The sequence below is a fragment of the Eurytemora carolleeae genome, unplaced genomic scaffold (assembly GCF_000591075.1).
Source record: "Eurytemora carolleeae unplaced genomic scaffold, Eaff_2.0 scaffold232, whole genome shotgun sequence".
Classification (NCBI taxonomy): domain Eukaryota; kingdom Metazoa; phylum Arthropoda; class Copepoda; order Calanoida; family Temoridae; genus Eurytemora; species Eurytemora carolleeae.
Genome location: NW_019397021.1, coordinates 21950 through 44302, shown reverse-complemented (window position 1 = coordinate 44302; position 22353 = coordinate 21950). Strand labels below are relative to the sequence as shown.

Here is a 22353-nt window from a genome sequence, read left to right as displayed (position 1 = left end):
AATAGGAAAATATCCAGGAATAGGACAACATCAAAAATGATGTATCATTTGTCATATTTGGACATAAAACATGGGATTTAGAGGGGGGGGGTCAAATTGACCCCCCCCCCAGCGTATCCTGGTTTTCAAGTACCCCAGCGGGGATAGGGTTAAGTGAAATGCCCCTTTACCCTTTAAAATTTGATCTGATCAATCATAAATCAATCGTCGAAAGTTGATTATTTTCTGCTTCATGAAGAAAACGTAGCCTATACTCGATCTGAAGCGTAAAATACTATATAACTGAGGTATATGTGTCAGATACAGAGTTATCCGCAAATTCTAAGACTTCAGAGACAACTACAGGGTGTCCCAAATGGTGTCTATAATGTCTCCGCAAGATGAACAGTGAAGACGGACAAGTTTACTCTGTTTGTATACTGCACTTTTCTTGTTTTACTAAGTACAACCGTATGCAGTCAAAACATAAACAAACAAAATGTGAACATAGCAACTTAGAAACTTTTACAGATCACAGCTTTCTTTGTATGTATCCCTATACTAAATCAAAGAATTATTTGAAAAGACGATATCGAATTTGTCATTGAATTCCAATGTTTCACCCTGTATAAGAAAAAAGCTTGCTCCAATTACTAAGATTTACAGTTCTCTGCGCCTTTCTTGCCAATATTTAATAAAAACCTCTAGTCCCCCTATTAATCCTCTCGTCCCCCTATTAGGCTTCAAGTCCCCTTATTAGTCCTCTAGTTTCCCAATTAGTCCTCTAGTCCCCTTATTAATCCTCTAGTTTCCAAATTAGTGCTCTCGTCCCCCTATTAAGCTTCTTTTCCCCTATTGTCCTTTAGTCCCCCTATTAGTCCTCTAGTCCCCCTATAATAGTCATCTAATTCCCCTAACATAGTCCTTTAGTCCGGTTAATATTCCTCTAATCCCCCTATTAGTCCTCTAGTCCCTCTAGTAGTCTTCTAGTCCCCCTTTTACTCCTCTGGCCACCCTATTAGGCTGCCATTTGTACAATTCAATTCCGCCTTTATGTTAGTTTTATGTAGATTCCTCTTACATACATATACCATACACTGTATTCTCAATGTGTTTCTATTAAACATCAGATACTTATTTATTTTATTTTTAGATTCTAAACTGTTAGTCAGAAATCTGGTTGAAAACTAAATTAAAAAATAAACGTTTTTTAACCTAGCCTTTTTATTTTTATATGGTGCATAATATTTAACGGGACCAATAAAACAACATCTAACAATTTCTTTTTTATATTCGTTTTAAAGCCGAAAAACAGACTACATTATCGATCCCAAAAGACGTCTTACTTAATATGATGATATTAAAGCCTTTATTGTAATAGTATACATAAAAACTAAAAATGTTACTTCTTATTCCATCTCTAATGCTTAAAGGGACTGTAGACGGTTAATTTCAAGTGTTCCTGTATTTATAAATTGATATATTTGATTAAAAAGGTTAGTTTGATAATCAAGAGCAGAAAAAAGCGTTAAAAATGAAGTGAAAACTACTATGGAAACTTTTACGCTAATCCTTTGCTAATTGTATAAGCCATCAACTATACCGGGAGCGTACTGCATATTAGTTTATTATAAGCCATCAACTATACCGGGAGCGTACTGCATATTAGTTTATTATAAGGCCGAGATTCTGGCCTAACCTATAGTATATCAATATTAGTAAACAGTTGTGAGTGTACAGTACAGCTAACTGAGCACACAGGTAGATAATTATCATCCCCCCCGTATAGTGAACATTAGCGTACATCCAACTAAAATTAAAGGGACTGTAAAGGAAAATTAAAGGGACTGTAAAGGAAAATTAAAGGGACTGTAAAGGAAAATTAAAGGGACTGTAAAGGAAAATTAAAGGGACAGTAAAGGAAAAATGAAAGGGACTGTAAAGAAAAAATTAAAAGGGGGTAAAGGATGAAACCAGAGAATCTCAGGCGTTGAACGATACGATTACGTTTCCAGTCACTTTAATCTATTCTAAACATAAAAGCTTTTTTTATACAATAATGAAGATGAAGAGCAGGACAAAAATATTGGGATTAATTGCTGTTCTTTCTATAATTGTTTCCTATAAGTTACTGAATGATGATCAGGAACTTGATATATTTAATCTTGAACAGAAGGACCCCGACCTGGTCGAGTTCGTGAGACACAACTTTTTGATCAGATCAGGGATGTCAGGATCCAAAGGGAGGGTTTGATTTTTTTAAATTGAAAATTATAATTGGCGTCTCATACCGTGTGTGTGCAACATACAAAAAAGGTGTAAAATGTTACGAATCATGTTGTCAGATGACTGCCGCAAAGAATTTTAAATATCACAGACGATTTATCTCTTAGCTCTCTTGTTTAGTGGGGCACCCAGTATGCAACTTATAACTGCATTAAACCGAAACACATAAAAAAATACCACGCGTTAAATTTTGTGTCTATCCGAACCTTCAAAATGCAAGCTTTTTTAATTAAAGACAAAAAATCTTTCATTAGACAGTTGGGGTTCTAAAACACATTCTCACACCAATAAACAGACAAACAAACACCAAAACCGCCCATTTCGGGTTAAATGGGCGGTTTCTATAAAACTTTAATCAAATGATTTTTGATTCTAGGTTTTAAAGAGCATACCCTGGAGCTTGGTAGATATTTGGTTGGTGGGCGTTGAAACAAATCATATTGGAGAGTTCGATCAAACAAAATCAAAGTATTTTTTAGAGAATTCATATTGAAGGGAAATTTGTGAATGATCCCCTACAGGGTGTTTTTTATAATTAGTTTTTCCATTTCGTTAAGACACAAAAAGTACAATTTTAGCACCAGACGCCGCTAATCACAATTTTTTTACTCACCCTGTATAATGAGAAATTTTTAAAAAATTTAAGTTGAATTTTTACCTATAAAATCATTCCAAGGTTTCGACTGAGTTCCCCAATCAAATTTGAGGTAAATCGGTCCAGGGGTTATGATCGGACATCCAAACAAATAGATAGACAGACAAACAGGAAGGGATGGAAGCGCAGTGAATTAGTTCTATAGCAGTAATTCTGATGCAATTAATGGAATATTTTCGAGGCTTGCCTTGTTCTTTTTATTATTCCCAGGATTTAAAATATTTATATTTCAGATCTGATGTTATTAACTTTATGATAGAACAAGGATATAAACATATTGGAACTTTTGCAATAGATGATTTCTTCATTAAAGCTCATGAGGTGCAAATACAATTAAATGGAATATCTTTAAGTTGGTTAGATGAATCATCAGTTCGCAATTTATGTGTTTACATGTTTCTAGTAAGTTTAACAACCTTACAAAGGTCAAATATTAATAACGTTTTAGTTCTAATCCTATCCCAGCTGTTAACAAAAACAAAATCTTAAAAAATGTTTCTTTTACGCATTTTTGATACTTAGTTGGTACTTATAGGACAAAAGTAAGACAGAAAAACATGTGGGACAAGAGAAACTTTGGAAAGGAAAAACGTATGAAAGGAAAAACGTATTAAAGGGAAACCCCATAAAAGGAAACAGGTACGAAAATAAAAATAAAATGTGTGAAAGGGAAAGGGTAAGAAAAGAAAAACGTATGAAAGGGAAAGGGTACGAAAGGAAAAACGTATGAAAGGGAAAGGGTACGACAGGAAAAACGTATGAAAGGGAAAGGTTACGAAAAGAAAAACGTATGCAAGGGAAGGGGTACGAAAGGAAAAACGTATGAAAGGGAAAGGATACGAAAGGAAAAACGTAGGAAAGGGAAAGGGTATGAAAGTAAAAACGTATGAAAGGGAAACTTATGAAAGGAAAATACAGGGCAAATATAATGAACAACCATCTAGCTGCAGCACTCTGGGAAAAGGAATAACCTAACACCAACACTATATATGCATATAAAAGTTATGTTAACCTTCTATATTTGTCCTTGCATGTGCGATAATACAGTCCTTCATTTGGCCTATTAATACTTGCAATATGAACCAAAAAAACAAACGTTTGGATCGTTTCTGATTTGTTTTTTTTGCATATATTTTCTGTCCGGGTCGAAATCTGTTTAGAATAAACAGTTATTCACACATTTGTGTTTGCCAAATTTTGACCCTGAAAAAAATTTTAGGCGAAAAACAAACCCAAAACAATGTTAATGTACATCACTACCTCACTCAACAATGGCGTAAGGGTTGATAAAAGGTGACTTTAACAATCGTGACATGGATTGGGCTTTATATTTAATTAAAGGAACATTTGAAATTATTCAGACAAATCTTTAAATGGAGATAGGATTAACTATTATTGTATATTCCAGGTATTTTTCACCAAGGATTTGATGATTCGTCTGCAAAAACGTGGCAGAAAGAGAAGAAAATATAGAAAACTAAACTAAAGTGAAACTGATCAAAAAAAAAGCTTAATAAAACAGAAAAAAGAAACCCACAAGAAACTAGCTAAAGAAAACCCGTCCCAATGAAAACCTTAAATAGGAAAAATTGCCATTTTCATCCGCGGCGAGTGGGGTTGGGGGTATATTTTAATCAATTGTTTTCATCTTAATTAATACTCTGCAAATCCTTTTATCTGTAATATTTAAATTTGTAAACAAACCCATTTCTCTTAAAGAATGGATTTGCTAGCTAATGCTGCTTTCTGACATCATAAAATAAACATAAGCTTGTATAAATGTCGTCTTCTTATTCCACTGTTACAATAATCTCACTGTAAAGAGCCAATTTAAGTCTATATTTTACGGAAGATAAAATTTTCTGACAATTTTGTAAATGTTGAAAAAGTTCACAAAACTTTTTTAATTTAAAACTTTTCCCACCTGTTTAGACAAAAACTGTATTTTTGGTGTTATTGTTTTACTTTCTAAACGTTTCGTTATTGATATTAGTAAAATATATAAAATTGGATTTTAAAAAAAGAAAACTAATTTCATTGTAGCAAATTTTTTTAGACTTTTAGACATCTCATTAAAAAAACATATTTTAGAGATCTTTCTTTTAATTAGAAAAAAATAGTTTTCTATTTGATTTCAATTTAGGATGAAATTTGATAAATTGAAGAGAGGTCGCTGAACTTCCTACCTCCGGTTCAACTATCTTTCAAGTGCTCACTGGCTCAAATCTTGAATCACCGATTAACAGTTTAATTAAAAGATACGCAGTTGAGTCGTCTCTACTTAGTTCAGCGACTTCTCGCAATTTATTAATTCCGGTCCCTGGACAATTAAAAACTTGTTTCAAATTATCAAAATTGACCAAAAATTATGAATTTGATTAAATTTTGTCCTAAGTATGTTAAAAATAAAAAAGACTAGATATTGATTAGAGAAGAGAGGTACGGAGGTTACAATGTATAAAATGTATAGTCCTACTCGAGTAACAAGGACCAGCAATTTCTAAATTTATCATTAATGCCCAAATTTTTTTATAATTGGTGTAAAACCACTTTCATTCTTAATTAAATCCTAGCCACAACTTCTCATTTTTAATTCTTATATTTTTGAAACCAGCTGGTGTAAACCTTTAATATTTCAAGCTGATAATTTTACAAGATCTAATAATTTAAGTTTGAAGGGTTCTACCTGCAGGTTTCAAAGATTATAAAATTTGAGTTTGTAGCAAGTGATCAGTTTCTTTATAAAAGTTGGTTCTTTTACTCTGTTAACAATACAGTGATGTACAGTTTAGCATAAAAATGGCAGTACAATAAAGATTATGCCACACATTACAAATATATTTCTTCTTCTTCACGTCGATACACCTTAAATGTACTTCGGGTATGCTCTTTTACAGCAGAGGGTTTCCCGTACTTCATTTGTACACAATTGTACAGTGTACAGTGTACAGTGAACACACAGTACACATATTGTTTTTATTTTACTGGGTATCCCTAAATGAAAATGCTTTTAAAAGATTAAATTCAATGGAAGCCTTAAACAATGCTACCTCACGGAGATACAGACTATCAGAATTATCATAAAACATGTATGTAGTGAGAATCAGAAAACTCCGGAATGAGAAGAAGGCTTTTAGACTCAAGTTAAGACTGTAAAAAGTCCTATAAATATGAAATACAGGAATTGGGTAGTGTAAGCAGACCCATTTTACTGAATAAGTGATTTGAAAAGTGACTAGTAATTCTATTTGCTTTGTTACGACATCAAATCAACTTAAGTTTTACTTTAATATCGCATTCCTATTCCTCAGTTGTCTGGTTCTCTTATAAAACCCAGCACTATACAAGGAAAGTTAATTGCGGTCGTGTATACTCTGCGTACATATTGAAACCAGTTCTCTTTGGGCGGAATTTGTAAACAATAATAGATGCATCAGTGTTCGTTTGGTATCCGAGGAGGTTAAAAGCATTAAATTTTGATGATTTTAATAATTCACACAATAGTTTCCTATGACCAGAATATTTCATTGATTTTTTTAAGTAAAAGATGGATTCCATGTCAGGCTCTAACATCCATCTGGTGTTTACATTTCCGCTCAGAGACAGTACACTGCAGTACAAAAGATGCGTACACTTTTGAAATAACTATCCTTGCATTACTTCCTTGGCACTATATATCTTTATTTCATTCAGTTGTTAGATACAGATTATTTGTAATCTCCAGTCTTTGTACAGGGTTACTGTCTGTTTTCTTAAATGCATAATTCCCTGCATTTAAACCTACTTTTATAAAATAAGTGAAAAAAATATATTCAAGACAGAAGACTTAAATTAACCTTGGGATTGTCATATTTTTAGAGTTTTAGGTCGTCTTTATAGTCTTAATCTTTCTGGGTCACCCTGTATATAAGTTAGAATTTAAACATGTAAAGAGTGCCAAGTGTGCAATTTAAGGGAATCATAGATTAGTAGATTAATTACAGAAAATATAAGATTAAAAAATAACTTCTTCAATGTTATTTATTACTCAGTTTAAAGGTCTTGTATCAGGAACTCTTAATTTATCCATAGAGGTTCAACCTCGAGGATAGAGGTTCAACTGGAATTACGTCAATTTAGTGTAAAATCTTTCTCACAGTTAAAATTTTACATTTTTTATCCCGTTTAAATAAAAGAAAAAAGTTTTATAATTCAAATTTTTATTTTTATTTTAAGCATTCATTCCTTTCTAGCTGAAGCATAGCATCAAGTTCATCTGTTAGATCAGCTAACATACTTCCTATATCATTCAATACATCTCCAGCAGTTCTACCTGGAACCCTAGATAGATAGATAGATAGATAGATAGATAGATAGATAAATAAATATTAAGTCTACCTAATCCGAATTGTTCCGGCGTTATCATTAGCAAAAGGAATAGTTCCAGGGTCACTTTCAAAACTACCAATCTTCCTCATCTAGATATATAGTTAAATAGTTAATATGGCAGATAGTTTGATAGTTAATGGGGTAGAAAGCTAGACAGTTCAAAGGGTAGATAGATAGATAATTAATAAGGTATATATGTGGTTAGATAGTTAATAGGATAGATAGTTAGATAGTTCATATGGTAGATAGTTAGATAGCTAATAGGGTAGATAGCTAGATAGTAGTTTATAAGGTACATAGTTAGATAGTTAAAAGGATGGCTATTTTAGGGTTTCCATTCGCAAAACTTTTGCGCAATTTTTGCGGAACGAAACGCAATATTTTTCTTTCTTTGCGCATCAATTTTGCGCGAAAAAACAATAATTTGCGCAATCATTCGCAAAAGTCATTTCGCGCAAAATTGCCCTATTCCGCTTTTGCGAAACTCAAGTTTTGCGCAATTCCGCAACAAGAGTTTTGCGCAAATCCGCAATTCCGCAATTTCGTAAAAATCAAACGGTTGGTGACGGTGTGTGTTTCTTAGAATTCAATTCTGGAAAAATCTTGTTTTGGAATGTCTTCCTATTGGTCACTTTTACATAATTGACCAATGACAATTAAGAAGAGTTCAAATCTTTTGGACATGCATATTTCCTAAAAGTAGATTCTTCAGGCATTGGTTACTTTCTTGCATTATTTTATATGAAATCAAAAAGATTTCAGAAATTTGATTAAAAAAATTTAAGAATACAATTCATACTCATGATTAAGCAAAGCTTTTAAGGCCGGGTCACTAGAAATTATTTAATAGGATTAAAATATTGCAAAGTTTCAAACTCTCTAATTTCTATTTTATTAATTTTGGTCCCTTAATTTAAACTTTTTGTAACTGGAAGTAACCAATTGAGTGTAGTATAATCGTTATCATACTCGTATGTTAATATTTTTTTTGTATATGGAATAAATCTTCAGTTGTTTAATTCTAAGCTTAGAATATCAATTTTTGACAATGTGCCTAAAAAGTTACATTTTGCGTAAAACTTGCGGTTTTGCGCAAAAACTTGCGGTTTTGCGCAAATTGCGCAAAAAAATTGCGCAAAACTAAAATTTCGTTTCATGCGTAACTTTCGCAAAAAATATTTCCGGTTTTGCGCAAATTGCACAAAATAAATAGCGCAAAACTCATTGCGTTTCATGCGCAAAAATAGCGCAAAAGTTCGCAAAAATAAAATTTGCGCGAAAATAGCGCAAATTTTGCGCAAAAGATTTAGCCATTTCGTGGAAACCCTAGGCTATTTAGATAGTTAATAGGATAGATAGTTAGATAGATAGATATTCAATAGTGTAGATAGATATATAGTTAATATGGTAGGTAGTTAGATAGTTTATAGGGTAGCTAGTTAGATAGTTAATACGTAAGATTGATAGATATGTAATAAGATAGATAGTTCGATAGTTAATAGAATAGATAGCTAGATAGTTAATAGGGAATATATACAGATAAATGGATAGTTAATTGAGCAAGAACAAGAACAAGAACAAGAACAAGAACAAGAACAAGAACAAGAAGGTTATAAACCTGTATCCCTGTATCTGAACCCCGTCTTGGTCTTCTGAGTGTAGGAGTAGGAGATCCTTGGAGACGGTTTGGAGAACTCATTCCTGGATACAAATCATTCATTTATTATTCCTGGATACAAATCATTTTACTATTTATTTCTGGATACAAATCATTCATTTATTCATTCCTGGATACACATTATTTAATTATTCATTCCTGGAGACAAAATATTCAATTATTCCTTCATCCTGATATACGACCTTTTATCAATTTACTTGGTGTTTACGTATTTATTCATAGTTCTAAAGAAGAGAATGACTTCAAATTCTCAAAAGTTAACTTAGTTTTCAAACCCAGGTGTGCAAATGAAATTGTGAATCAACATTTCCCCCAAAAAATTCTCTTGAATTTGAATGCTACATGTAGACTAATTGGCACCTCCTGTTTAACTCAAAAAAATTTAAAAAGCTATGGGAGGTTCGAAGACTGGTGAATATAAAACTGTTAAAAATGTCGAAATTAAACTCAATTGCACCTATTAAAATATTAAAATGAAACCAAAAATCCTGAAAATGATTTTAGTTATTTTCTATAAGTAATATCAATGAAAAATGGTCATGCAGTTGAAATTACATTCAAGTTCAAAAGCTAGGATTATTTTAAAAGAAGGCAATAAGATGTCTAGTGTGCATGTATATATATATATAAATTTATATATAAATACATACGCATGGTGTGTGATTATATCAATATAAAGAAGACGACTTTTTTATTTAAGTTTTAGTTGTTAGCAAGGTTTTTTTTGAATTACAAGATTACATGTAATTAAAGAGGAGCTTTATAAATTGACAGCTTCTCTTTGTTACCATGTTTTTGTGTATCCATGCTGTTTAAAAGCTTGATTCAAGTCAAAATCAAATTCAAGTCAATATATATATATATATAAATATATGTTTTGACCTGACGAGGTTCCTGGAGAGTCCTCGGTATCACAGCCTCCAGCCTTTAGATCCTAAACAACGAGTATTAGAGATCAAATCATTTTTTTAAATATTGATTTTTTTTAAATACTAGCTTAGGGAAACCCTGCCTTGCGTCTAAACTTAACTTTCTTCATAAAAGTCAACTCACTAAACTTTAAACCAAGCTAAGAACACACCAACGAGCACCTTTTTTATATACATACAGATAAATATCTTTTAAATATGCAGATCAATACTTTTGAAGATATGCAGCTGAGACTGTAATTGTATAGGTAGAAATATTCTGATAGAAAAAAACTTAAACTGAATTTCGATAATATTCTTTACTTCAAAATGCTATTAATATGCCCAACGTTTAAAATATTATACAAATGTTATGTATTTAGTATACACAGATTTATAATATAATATATTCAACATTTTAAAATAGTAAAAACATTTCCAACTTCTAGAAAAACTTGCATTTAATAACAAAGGCTCAGCTTTGAAAACAAATTAAACTAGGCTCAGTTAAAATGTTTTGTTTGCCGTGGCACTAGGTTCAATTACAGTGTTTGCCGTGAAACTAATCTCATTTAAAATATTTGCCGTGAAACTAATCTCAGTTAAAGTGTTTGCTGTGAAACTAATCTCAGTTAAAGTGGTTGCTGTGAAACTAATCTCAGTTAAAGTGTTTGCTGTGAAACTAATCTCAGTTAAAGTGGTTGCCGTGAAACTAATCTCAGTTAAAGTGTTTGTCGTGAAACTAAAGAGTAGTTTCCCATTTTTTAATTAATTAGTTTTAAGTGTTGTTTTGAAAGGAAAATTTAATGATGTCAATAAAAGAAATCAATTAAATTTTTCTTGGACCATTTTTACAAAAAGTTACAACTCCGTAAATGAAATGTTCGGTTCTTAATAAAGGAGTTAGACTTAAAAGTTTCACTTTTTCTTCCAAATTTGTCCCGTTTTATGATTTTAAGAAGTTTTAAAGCTTCCACAGTTTTTACTATTTAAACTATTATAAAATTTGAAAGGTTATAGTTTGTTTAAGTTCAAACTGTCGATTCAAATTACATTAGTTAAAACATGGCATGTTTCGAACAGTACAAGAATGCCGAACTAGTATTAGCGTACCGACCCTTCTAGTGTACCCAGTATGTGGTTGCCCCAACTTGTTTTATGAATCAGAAAACGGCGAACTAAACAAAAGTGACAAATGTCATTTGACGGCCGGGCCAATCACAACAACATAAAATATTTTTTTTCTGGATTTTTGTTTTAATTTTTTACCTTTCCATGATCTTCTTTGCTAACCTCGATTTCCGGTTCCGATTCACGAGTTTTTGCAATTATTTTTGCAACTGGTCGCGGTTTTATAGTACCCTAATCAGTGGAAATTTTAAAATTGATAAATGAGAAATAAAGATTAGATTAAATCTAAACCTTGAGGGGCATGCCTGATTCAGAACGGTACCCTTGAAGCCTGTAACTGATCAATGATGATGTTGAGTATGATGTTCTTTTCTTGTTTTATTCTTAATGTTTCCTCCGTTGTTTTAAAACTTTAAAGCAGAAATGCTCAAGTCACTTTTAGAAAGAAACCACAATTGAAACTAATAAATATTCAGAAAGAGAAACATGGATAGCTAATTAATACTTGACCAGCCAAAGCTTCTCAGGGCACCGTTATGAATCGGACAGTCCACTCAATAAGTAGAAAGAGATTTAAAATTAAGTCTAGTGTCTTTAGGCAAAAAATCTTTAAAGTCCCAAAGAATATACCAAAGAATTAAAGATTCAGATATAACTGGCTTATTACTGAAATATTCTTCTTCATTTAGAACAACTTAAAAAGAAAAAATTCCTACATTTTATAAGTTATAGCGAGATAATTTTTTTAAGTTTTAAACGTTTACTCTTATCTTGATTTTAAATCTTGGAGGGTAGGAATGCTAATAAGTTACAAAGAACGTACAGCTTGCAAAGGTCAGAAATTTTTTTTTTCAATTGCAAATTTTATCTGACCTAATTTATTTAGTAAAATACACTTATCGAATATTTATAAATGAACAGTGAACAGGAGACAACTCAATTCAGATTCAAAAATAAAATTAAACTTATTTTAAAACATTTTATTTAAATAAAGAAAGAACTTGAAAATGTAAAGTGATAGATAAAGACCTTTGGGCGTGGAAGTGTCCCTGACTTGTTCTGCGACCTCGGAGCGTCATGAATTAGAACCGAATGGTCAGCGTGACGCAAAATATCTGCGTCATCGTAGGACCTCATCATACGCCAGGGGGAGGGGGAGGGAGGATGTCCCAGACCTCCTGCAGCTCTAAAAAAAATATTTTTTGAAAGTTAGATTTTTGAAAATTTATAATTTAGATATTAAAAATATGATCTCTTCAATTCTCTGAATATTGGATATATAAATTTCGCTTCTGAATTGTAAAAAATAAGATTTCATTTAATTTTTATAAAACTTTCATAGAATCAGAGAATATGATACAGTGATACCCATAAAACTATAGAATATAAAGACGACTGTACGAACCAAGTAATGTTTTTAAATAGTCCGATGAACATTAAAAGAATAAAATATTCACCCCTTTCTTTATTTTTTTTTTCAGAGACTTTTATAAACGAAAAGGGGAAGAGAATAAAATTAAAATATGGCGATGTTGAATTTTTTGTTTTAATAATATTAAGAAAACCTCTTCATAATCTATGAGACAAGTTTGGGAGTTCTCTGTATAAGCGGCTTTTACTAATATTACATTATAAAAACCTTTTCAATTTTCTAGTTAGTAATCTCCCACCCCACCCCCCCCTCCCGACACTCCACTCTTTCTTTCTCATCCTAGTAAACATATCTTTCTCATTTGTAAACTTCCCCCCCCCCTCGGAATCCTTCTTGTCCCTCCAGATCATAAATCATGAGAAATTTCTAACAATTTTTGAATATATTACCTTGGTATAAACCTAGGGCTGCCTGGGTATCCCCCTTGGAAGTTTGCCCCTCCCTGGTGGGGGATTGTGCCCCCCTGAAATGTTGTTTGGTAGAGGGGGTACTGTAAAGGGGGCATAGGATCAGGTATACTAGTGGGCAGCTCCTCATTGCTGGCAAATCCTCCACTCTAAACAAAATATAAACTATTAGCTAAGCTGGAGTGTCCAGCGTTGCCCGTGGAATTTTAAAGAATTCTACTTTATTAAGCCAATGATTTAAGCCGTTAAAAAAATGTCCGCCAATTCGGTCCAGCGGGTTGGTTTGCTATACCGAACACATAAATGAGCAAAGCAGCTTTAGTTAAAGATTAAAGAAATTAGAAATATAAAATTTTGACAAAAAGTCCTCTTTAAAAAAATCATATTTTAAATTAAGAAAATTCCTTTCAAACCTTCGAGTGAACAAAAAGATATTTTATTTAAAATATTTTTTTCCAATTTATTTACAAAATAGAAAATTAGGTTTAAAGGGGACCGTTGAAATTTTGACACTTAACCCTTTAAAGGCTGGGGGGCCGTTTGGCGCCTTCCCCCTTAGCAAAAGGCCTTAGAGAATCAGTATAGGGTTGAAATGCATGTTCATAGCCCAATTTTTCAAGGCTGCAGCTCATAGAAAAAATTAGACCGTTGACTTTAATAGTTTGGGTGCTAGTGAGGGTTGAACAAAATGCTTAGTAAAGGGTCAAAAAAGTGAATAAAATATTTTTTTGTTTTAAACAAACATCAAAGTGTGAAACATGTTCCTACATGCATTTTTCAAGGGCTTTTTAAAAATATAGGTTTTAGATCTGTAGCTTTACTCACAAGAAATTTAAAGGCTATTTTAGATTTTTTTTTCACAGAGCAGACTTTTTTTTCGCCCTGTACCCTACCCTATAAATAAAAAAATAAAATTTTTACAAAAAATCCTTTAAATTACTATTCATTAAAAGTCAAATAATTTCACGGTTATAGTGTCAACAATTAGAGTGCTAGGACAAAAAAACTACAGGGGGCCCAAACGCCCCCCCCCAGCCTGTTTAGGGTTAAATAGTGATCCCTTTGAAATTACGTTTACTTCTGTCCCTCTTAGATTAATATATTGAGACTAGAGTTTAGAAAAGAGCTAACCTGCTTTATTCTCATAAAATCAGGTAAATATTGAAGAGGAGTGTGCTGCTGGTGACCAGAGGTAGGTTGGAACAAACACTGGGATTGGTTGTGTTGGGATTGGGAAGGGTTGTGTTGGGATTGGGAAGGGTTGTGTTGGGATTGGGATGGATTAAACTGTTGAAATGAATGAAACGGTTGTTGCTGTTGTTGGAAACTATGTTGTTGATGAAGGTGAGGTGAATGTTGTTGATTATGATGAAAAGGTTGAATGTCGTGAACTAAAAAACAGATTAATTAAAAATATAAAATGTTAAAGCATTGAACTGTTTAGACAAGAATGAGAGAGAAAGAAAATGTATTTTTCACAGAAAATAAAATATTTGGAGGGAACCTACTCCAAAGAAAAGTAAATTTGTAAGACTATGTCTGCATGGTTCAGGTACTCCTAGCTATTCGTTAAATTTGGGTTTGGTGGACTTCCCTGACACCAAGCTAATTTATGCTAAAACATTGTTTGGACACAATAGCATACTAGTATAATTACAGAATAGCATAGAATACAAATTACAGAGAAACAGATAGATACAGAGATACAGGGTTAGAGGGAGAGAAGGATACAGGGATACATAGATTAAGGGATTCAGAGATACAGGAATACATGGACAAAGGGATGACACAGGGGCACAGCTCTGGATACAAGGATACAGAGATACAGAGATACAGAGATACAGAGATACAGAGATACAGAGATACAGAGATACAAAGATACAGAGATACAGAGATATAGAGGTATAGAGATACAGAGATACAGAGATACAGAGATACAGAGATACAGGGATACAGGGATACAGAGATACAGGGATACAGAGATACAGAGATACAGAGATACAGAGATACAGAGATACAGAGCTACAGAGATACAGAGATACAGAGATACAGAGATAAGGCTCAGTAGCATTTTGCCTAGTACAAGTTTGCCTAGTACACTTTCGCCTACTAACTTTTTGCCATATAGGTAATATTTTGCCTAGATATTAACATTTATTTTTGAATATTGGTTATTACAAAATTCTATAACAAATCATATGATAGCAGCTTCTAGTTTTTTGATATCTCTATTTTTATTGTTCTTGATTTGCATCATTGACCAAATATTGGCTGATTTTGAAAAAAAAAATTGTGACGTCCCTTCAAAGCCAACACTTTGCTTAGACATGGATTGCCTAGCTAACATTTTGCTTAGACATAGCTTTCCTTGCTAACATTTCGCCTAGATAACTATTGTTAAGAATAAAGAAAACTAAATAAAGGAAAAAGAATAAAAATCAACAACCACCGAAACTAAAATTTTTTAAAAATTAGAAATAAAAGAAAAGATAAAGAATCGATAAACAATTGATAAAAAAATAAAAACTAACTGAATAAACAAGAAAGAACAGGTAAGAAGAATAAATAAATAAATAAATTACAAAAAAAATTGCTGAACCTTGGTGTGTGAATGATGAGAGAGAAGGGCGTGGTGGAAGTTTCGATATTCCTGTATCCTAAAAAATGTATTGATAAAAAAAATATATTTCAAATTTTGATCGAAATATTAATTGAAACGGATTAATTTCTGTCTTCGTTTATTCTTGTATGTAAAAAATACAGCTTAGGATCATGTATTTTAAACTGATATCCCGGGGACATTTATTATTGAAAGAAGACGACATTCCTTTTGTTGATATGTTTTTAGTTCGTCTTTTATCTAAATAAGTTTTACAATGTCAGAAAAATTGATAATTTAGTCGTTGTAATTTCAATTATAGAGGTCTGATTCCAAACGGTACCCAGTTTAAACCCTTGTCTGATCAATAATATGGAATATTTCCTTGTTTTTCCAAAAGTGTTTGATTCTAATAATTTCCTCCATTTTTCTTTAGCAAAAATCAGCAAGTCACTTTTATACAGAAACCAAGATTGAAAATTAATATTCAAAGTTAAAAACATGAATATCTTATTTATTCTTAGGTACCTGGGTTTGGAATGTAGTCGGCTGAACCCGTTTACCGCCGAGAAGCTCTTTTGCCCGCCGTATCGCCAGGAGGAGGCGTTTCTGATGTCCCAGTCTATAAAACCCGGTGTCCTACAAGAAAAACTAAAATAATATTTGTTCCGTTCTTTTGTAAATAGAAATGTTGCATATTTACCTCTAGATCTTCAATACTGATAGTTGTAACATCTAGTATAGTGTTATATCCTTGACTTCGTAGATTAGGACCATATTCATCTAATCTTAATAGTCCTAACCAGTCCTCTAGGCAGTCCTAGAATATATATAGTAGATTAGGACCATATTCATCTAGGCTTTCCTAGAGTAAAATTGATGGTACATTTAAAGATTTTGCATTTATAAAGATTTTGAAAATAGACAACCAAAAAAATCTTTTTACCGGAAGAAAATCTGGAAGACCATCCGAAATATTTAATCTTCCAATCTCAGCCTTTAGTTTCTTCCTGAAAATATTTTCAAAATTAATTCACACATTTACATTTATTTAAATAGAGTTTTGAGATGGCACTTAGAAATCGAAAAAAATGTCCATCTAAAAGTTGCTTTGTTTAAGTCGGAAAAAAAACGATATTAAAGTTTTTTAATTATTTGGGGGGCGTGAGATTTTTTATTCAACACGTTGCTCTGTTTTCCTTAAAGACAAAATTTTGGTTTGAGATAAAGAATTTATTGAATTGAATTTCCCGAATTGATTTAAATATTTCTAAAAGCTTGTAGACATGGAGGAAATTGTTTTAAATAGAATTGGTTTGCATTTCTCTCCGATAGTTTTGCAAGGATTAGTTTTTAAACTTTGCTTGCAATAATATCCTCTTTTCTACTTTGATGCAGTTAGAATATATACATCAAGGGGAGCATATATACATCATGGGGATCATATATACATCAAGGGGAGCATATATACATCATGGGGAGCATATATACATCAAGGGGAGCATATATACATCATGGGGAGCATATATACATCAAGGGAAGCATATATATATGAAGGGGAGCATATATACATCAAGGGGAGCACATATACATCAAGGGGAGCATATATATATCAAGGGGGCATATATATATATCAAGGGGAGCATATATACATCATGGGGAGCATATAAACATCAAGGGGAACATATATACATCAAGGGGAGCATATAAACATCAAGGGGAACATATATACATCAAGGGGAGCATATATACATCAAGGCAAAAATGTCAACATGGAAAAACGTAAAGGCATAAAACGTCGAAATAAAAAACGTTAACTTTCAAAATTGTTAAAGGATAAAAAGGTCAAGGCATAAAACGTCAACATTCAAAGGCGTCAATGAGTGAAAACGTTGGGATTAAAAGTCAGAAAACAAGAAAACGTCACTGCACAGTGTAACTTTTTACTTTTAGCTACGTTAACATCGAGGCTGGGTTGACTTTTATTTTTGAAATTCTAAAGTTTAGAAATTCATTTTTATTACTTTGGCGTTTTTAATGTGTTCACGTTACTGTATATGGAAAATTTCTGTCCAGTTGGACTTTTAAATCAATGTATCTGAGATTTATTTGACTAATATATAAAATTGGCTTGGCGTTCTCCCTATTTTCTTTTTATCTTTTTCTTTCTGATATTTTGCTGATTAGTTTGCTTGTCTCTTGTAAGAAATATCAAGATGTACGTTTAGATTGCCTCTTCTTTTTTGCATTTTGGGAGTCTTCATATGCAAAGGTTTCCAAATAATGTAGAAAACGACATTCAATCCGAATTTGAGTTTTTCCAATTGATTTTTTAAAACATATTTCACCTATGATTTGGTTTCTTGATTCCAACTGCTGTAAGGTCTTCTGGTGTCATCCTAAATGGAAAAAAGAATAAAATTTCAGCCATTTCTGTTCTTTTGAAATGCCAAAAAAGCTATTTAATACTTTCCACACCTTTTTCTGAAATTGAAAATATTATTTTTATCTTGAAACTATTTTTCAGATTGTGTCTTTTTAAGCTGAAAGATTAAAATATAACTTTTCTAAATCTGGTTTATACAGAGTATCAGGCCCTTCACACTCAATAGTCCGGGAAAACTTTTAATTAGTACAGGATACCAGAATACCAGGATACCAGGATACCAGGATACCAGGATACCAGAATACCAGGATACCAGAATACCAGGATACCAGGATACCAGGATACCAGGATACCAGAATACCAGGATACCAGGATACCAGGATACCAGGATACCAGGATACCAGAATACCAGGATACCAGGATACCAGGATACCAGGATACCAGGATACCAGAATACCAGGATATCAGAATACCAAGATTCCAGGATACCAAAATACCAGGATACCAGGATATCAGGATACTGGGATACCAGGATACCAGAATACCAGGATACCAGGATATCAGGATACCAGGATACCAGGATACCGGGATACCAAGATACCAGTATACACATAAATTACGCCTGCTTTTAAAAATTCATATCAATTTTTCAGACAGGGTCGACTTTGAAGTGTCGCAACGCCTTTTATTATTCTAACTTACTTATGCTTTTCTATAACCCTTTATATGTGCACTTTAACTTTGTAAAGCACTTGTAGCCTTGGTTTTAAATATTAATTGGCAAATTATCCTAGATTTTTGCTTGAGAGCTTGAGAACCTTAAAACACAGTGGATTCTAGTTCGGCTATTCTTTGCATAGTTATGTTAAAGACAGATGAACTCTATAGTATACAATTACAAAGCTCTTCTCCTGTGAAGTGGTTCAATGAGGGTGATATCAGGTCTTTTAACTTATCGACATATTACCGATTTTATACCATAGTAATATTAAAAGAAAACATAACAAAGCACCCTGAATTCTACCTGGAAATTGTTGGCATATCGTATCCAGCTGAGGTGAACAGCTGATAATATTCTTCAAAATGTAGGTCGGTCAACCAGGCAGTCAGGATTTCTTCATCCTGGGAGAAATATATAATATAATATATAATATAATATATAATATAATATATATAAAATATTATTAAAGGAAGTGTTCTCGAACTTCTATAAGAGGGTTCTGAAAGAAAGTTTCAATGAAGAGTTTAAAAGCAAAGAAAATCATTTAAAGATTCTTTGCTTGATTATTGGCTGTAGATTTATGAATAAAAGTCTACTCATCATTTTTAGCATATTCCCTGGCCCTTTAAAAAAATAATTATCAATCTCTCTCACTTTCTCTGTTAAATAATCATGGAAATATACAAGTGCTAGGCTATTAGGGCGCTTCGCACCCATCTTCCATTTCCATTGTGAACATGCTCTCTTTGTGAACATTGTAAAACAAAAACTAACAAAAAAATTTCGCCGATTTTATAAGAAATTTTTTGTCAATTTTCTAAATTTTTCAAAAAAGAATTTTTATAGAGGCAAATTTTTGAAAATTCGATCATCCATAAACCTTCACTGGGGTCACGCGAGATCCCACAAAAAAATTGGGCCCGGTCGGTTAAGCAGTTTTGACGTTTATTGGATAAAACCAACAGCAAAGTATATATATAGTAAGTTGACATTAAAAATAATTGCTTTTGCATGGAATTAAAAAAATTCTCCACTAAGTTACAATAAAAACAGTTTTCGAAAATTAACCAAAAAAATAGTATTGTGACAAGTCTTATCCGTGTTAATTTTTAATTGTATTTTTATGAATTCATTGCCATCAAAATCAACAATACTCTTCTTCTTGTTCTCACAGATAGTAAACTTAATTTGGGAACATTTAATCAATTCAAGAGTTGACTAATTACTTACTTAATTAATTAATCAATGAATAAATGAATTAATTACCGGAATCCCTGCATTTAGCATATCCTGTATATTGAGGGTGCAGATACTGTCCTCAAACCTAGAATTAAGTTAAACTAATTAATCAAAGTAAAATATTTAATCTCTAGAATTTAATCCTTTGACTTTAATGACTTAAAACCAAAACAAAATGTATCAAAACATATGACAAAAAATAGCTACTGATAAGAAAATGGCATCTCAAAAAAAGGCTATTCATAAAAAATAATTTGTCACAGTAATAAGGTCTCTTTTGCCCCAAAAATATAAATTGTCACAATAAAATGGCATATCTTGTCACAATAAAATGGCATCTATTATTTCAATAAAATGGCATCGCTTGTCTCAAAAAGATGGCCTCTCTTATTAAATAAAATGGCATCTCTTGTTTCAAAAAGATGGCCTCTCTTGTCACAATAAAATGGCCTCTCTTGTCTCAATAAAATGGCATAACAGCAAAGAAACAAAAAAATGCTGACCTGTCTCCCAGGCTTGAATTACTGCTGTGATGGCTCTGTCTACTAGAACTAATAGAATCTCCGCCAGATTGAGAGGAGACATTAGACAATCTTGTTAACCAATCAATCAATCAATCAATCAATCAATTGTCAATCAATCAATCAATTGTCAATCAATCAATCAATTAAATACTCAACGAATCAATCAATAAATAAATTGATCAGTAAATCAAATACTCAACCAATCAATTAACAAATCAATAAACCTATAAATCAATAAATCTATAAATCAATCAATCAATCAATCTATGATAATCAACCGGACAACCACTCAATTAAATACACTTCCAATTAATCAAGTACTTGACCAATCAATCAAAATCAGCCGATAAATCATTTAAAAAATCAATCAATCATCAACTAACACAATAAATTCAAACAATCTAGGTGTTTAACTTTAAACAAAAAATCGATGTACACAATCATGATTCATCTTTGGGAGGTACGATCAGTTTTACAGCTAACGGTTTTTAAATCAAAGATTTATTATGTAAGTATCAAATGATAATCTTTTATTTTTTTAATAATTCAACATTATAAAAATTAATATTTGATAACGTAATTAAAAGCTATTAATTCATGGATAAATAAATCGATTGATCAAATTAACACTGTATCATTACACCAATTAATCCATTTATTGACCGATTAATCAAACAGCCCATTTAACAATAACAAAATCAATTAAAACCATGTTGATATTCAATGAATCAAATGATAACATTTAAAAACTATTTTTACATTTATTAATCAAAAATTTATTCTAAAATCAAAATATTTATTCTAAATTGATTGGTAAAATCAAAGGATAAAATTGATTGGTTTCCTATGGGCGTGTCCTAGGTGAAGGGGAGGGCGGGGTTCCATGGTAGAATTTGAAGCCCGCCCACTGTCTGGAAATTTAAAGCATTAAAAAGATAAAGAGAACAAATATATCCTGCACTAAACTTAGTTAAATATATAATACAGTAAGAACCAGAAAATTGTAGACTAGGAAGACGACATTAAAACAAATGTATTTTATGTTTATACAGAGCAAACAGTTTTACTTGGAACTTATTAATTCAATTATTAAGTGAAATTGGTCTGTTTGCAATTGCTGAGTAAAATATAAAATATATCCTAAACTGAGTAAAATATAAAATATATCCTCAACTGAGTAAAATATAAAATATATCTTAGTCTGAGTAAAATATAAAATATATCCTAGTCTGAATAAAATATAGAATATATCTTAGACTGAGGAAAATATTAAATATATCCTAGACTGAATAAATATATAATATATCCTAGTCTGAATAAAATATATAATATATCCTAGTCTGAGTAAAATATATAATATATCCTAGTCTGAGTAAAATATAAAATATATCCTAGTCTGAATAAAATATAAAATAAATCCTTGTCTGAGTAAAATATAGAATATATCCTAGTCTGAATAAAATATAAAATATATCCTAAACTGAGTAAAATATATAATATATCCTAGTCTGAGTAAAATATATAATATATCCTAGTCTGAATAGAATATAAAATATATCCTAAACTGAGTAAAATATATAATATATCCTAAACTGAGTAAAATATATAATATATCCTAGTCTGAGTAAAATACATAATATATCCTAGTCTGAGTAAAATATAAAATATATCCTAGTCTGAATAAAATATAAAATAAATCCTAGTCTGAGTAAAATATAAAATACTAGAAATTCAAGGCGCTTCGCGCCCTTCTTTCTAGCCTTAGAGGGCGCTTCGCGCCCATCTTCTAAATTAATTGTAAACATGTTCTCTTTGTGTACATCGTAAAACTAAACAAAAATAATTCGCGGATTTTTACAAAAAATTTCGCGGATTTTCAAAATTTTAAAAAATTTAATGACGATCGAATTTTGATAGAGACAAATATTTGAAATTTTGATGATTCATAAACCTTCCCTGGGCTCCCTAGATGTCCCACAAAAAATTTGGGCCCGATCGGTTCAGCCGTTTTGACGTTTATTGGATACAAACAAACAAACA

General features: G+C 31.7%; 1 protein-coding gene across 1 annotated transcript in view; it reads right to left on the bottom strand.

The window, feature by feature from the left end:
• Window positions 1-7293: 7293 nt before the first annotated feature.
• Window positions 7294-22353, bottom strand: part of LOC111711177 (caskin-2) — a 19695-nt gene continuing 4635 nt past the window's right edge. The window contains exons 2-17 of the mRNA XM_023485456.1: window positions 21158-21224; window positions 20293-20382; window positions 19817-19874; window positions 18854-18951; window positions 17792-17842; window positions 16390-16453; window positions 16147-16263; window positions 15972-16082; window positions 15444-15501; window positions 13976-14235; window positions 12827-12993; window positions 12035-12191; window positions 11144-11236; window positions 9849-9900; window positions 8907-8989; window positions 7294-7377 (exon numbers count right to left, since the gene is read on the bottom strand). Coding sequence (XP_023341224.1) covers window positions 7294-7377; window positions 8907-8989; window positions 9849-9900; window positions 11144-11236; window positions 12035-12191; window positions 12827-12993; window positions 13976-14235; window positions 15444-15501; window positions 15972-16082; window positions 16147-16263; window positions 16390-16453; window positions 17792-17842; window positions 18854-18951; window positions 19817-19874; window positions 20293-20382; window positions 21158-21198 — 1584 coding nt within the window. The 5' untranslated portion in view covers window positions 21199-21224. The remainder of the gene's footprint in view (window positions 7378-8906; window positions 8990-9848; window positions 9901-11143; window positions 11237-12034; window positions 12192-12826; window positions 12994-13975; window positions 14236-15443; window positions 15502-15971; window positions 16083-16146; window positions 16264-16389; window positions 16454-17791; window positions 17843-18853; window positions 18952-19816; window positions 19875-20292; window positions 20383-21157; window positions 21225-22353) is intronic.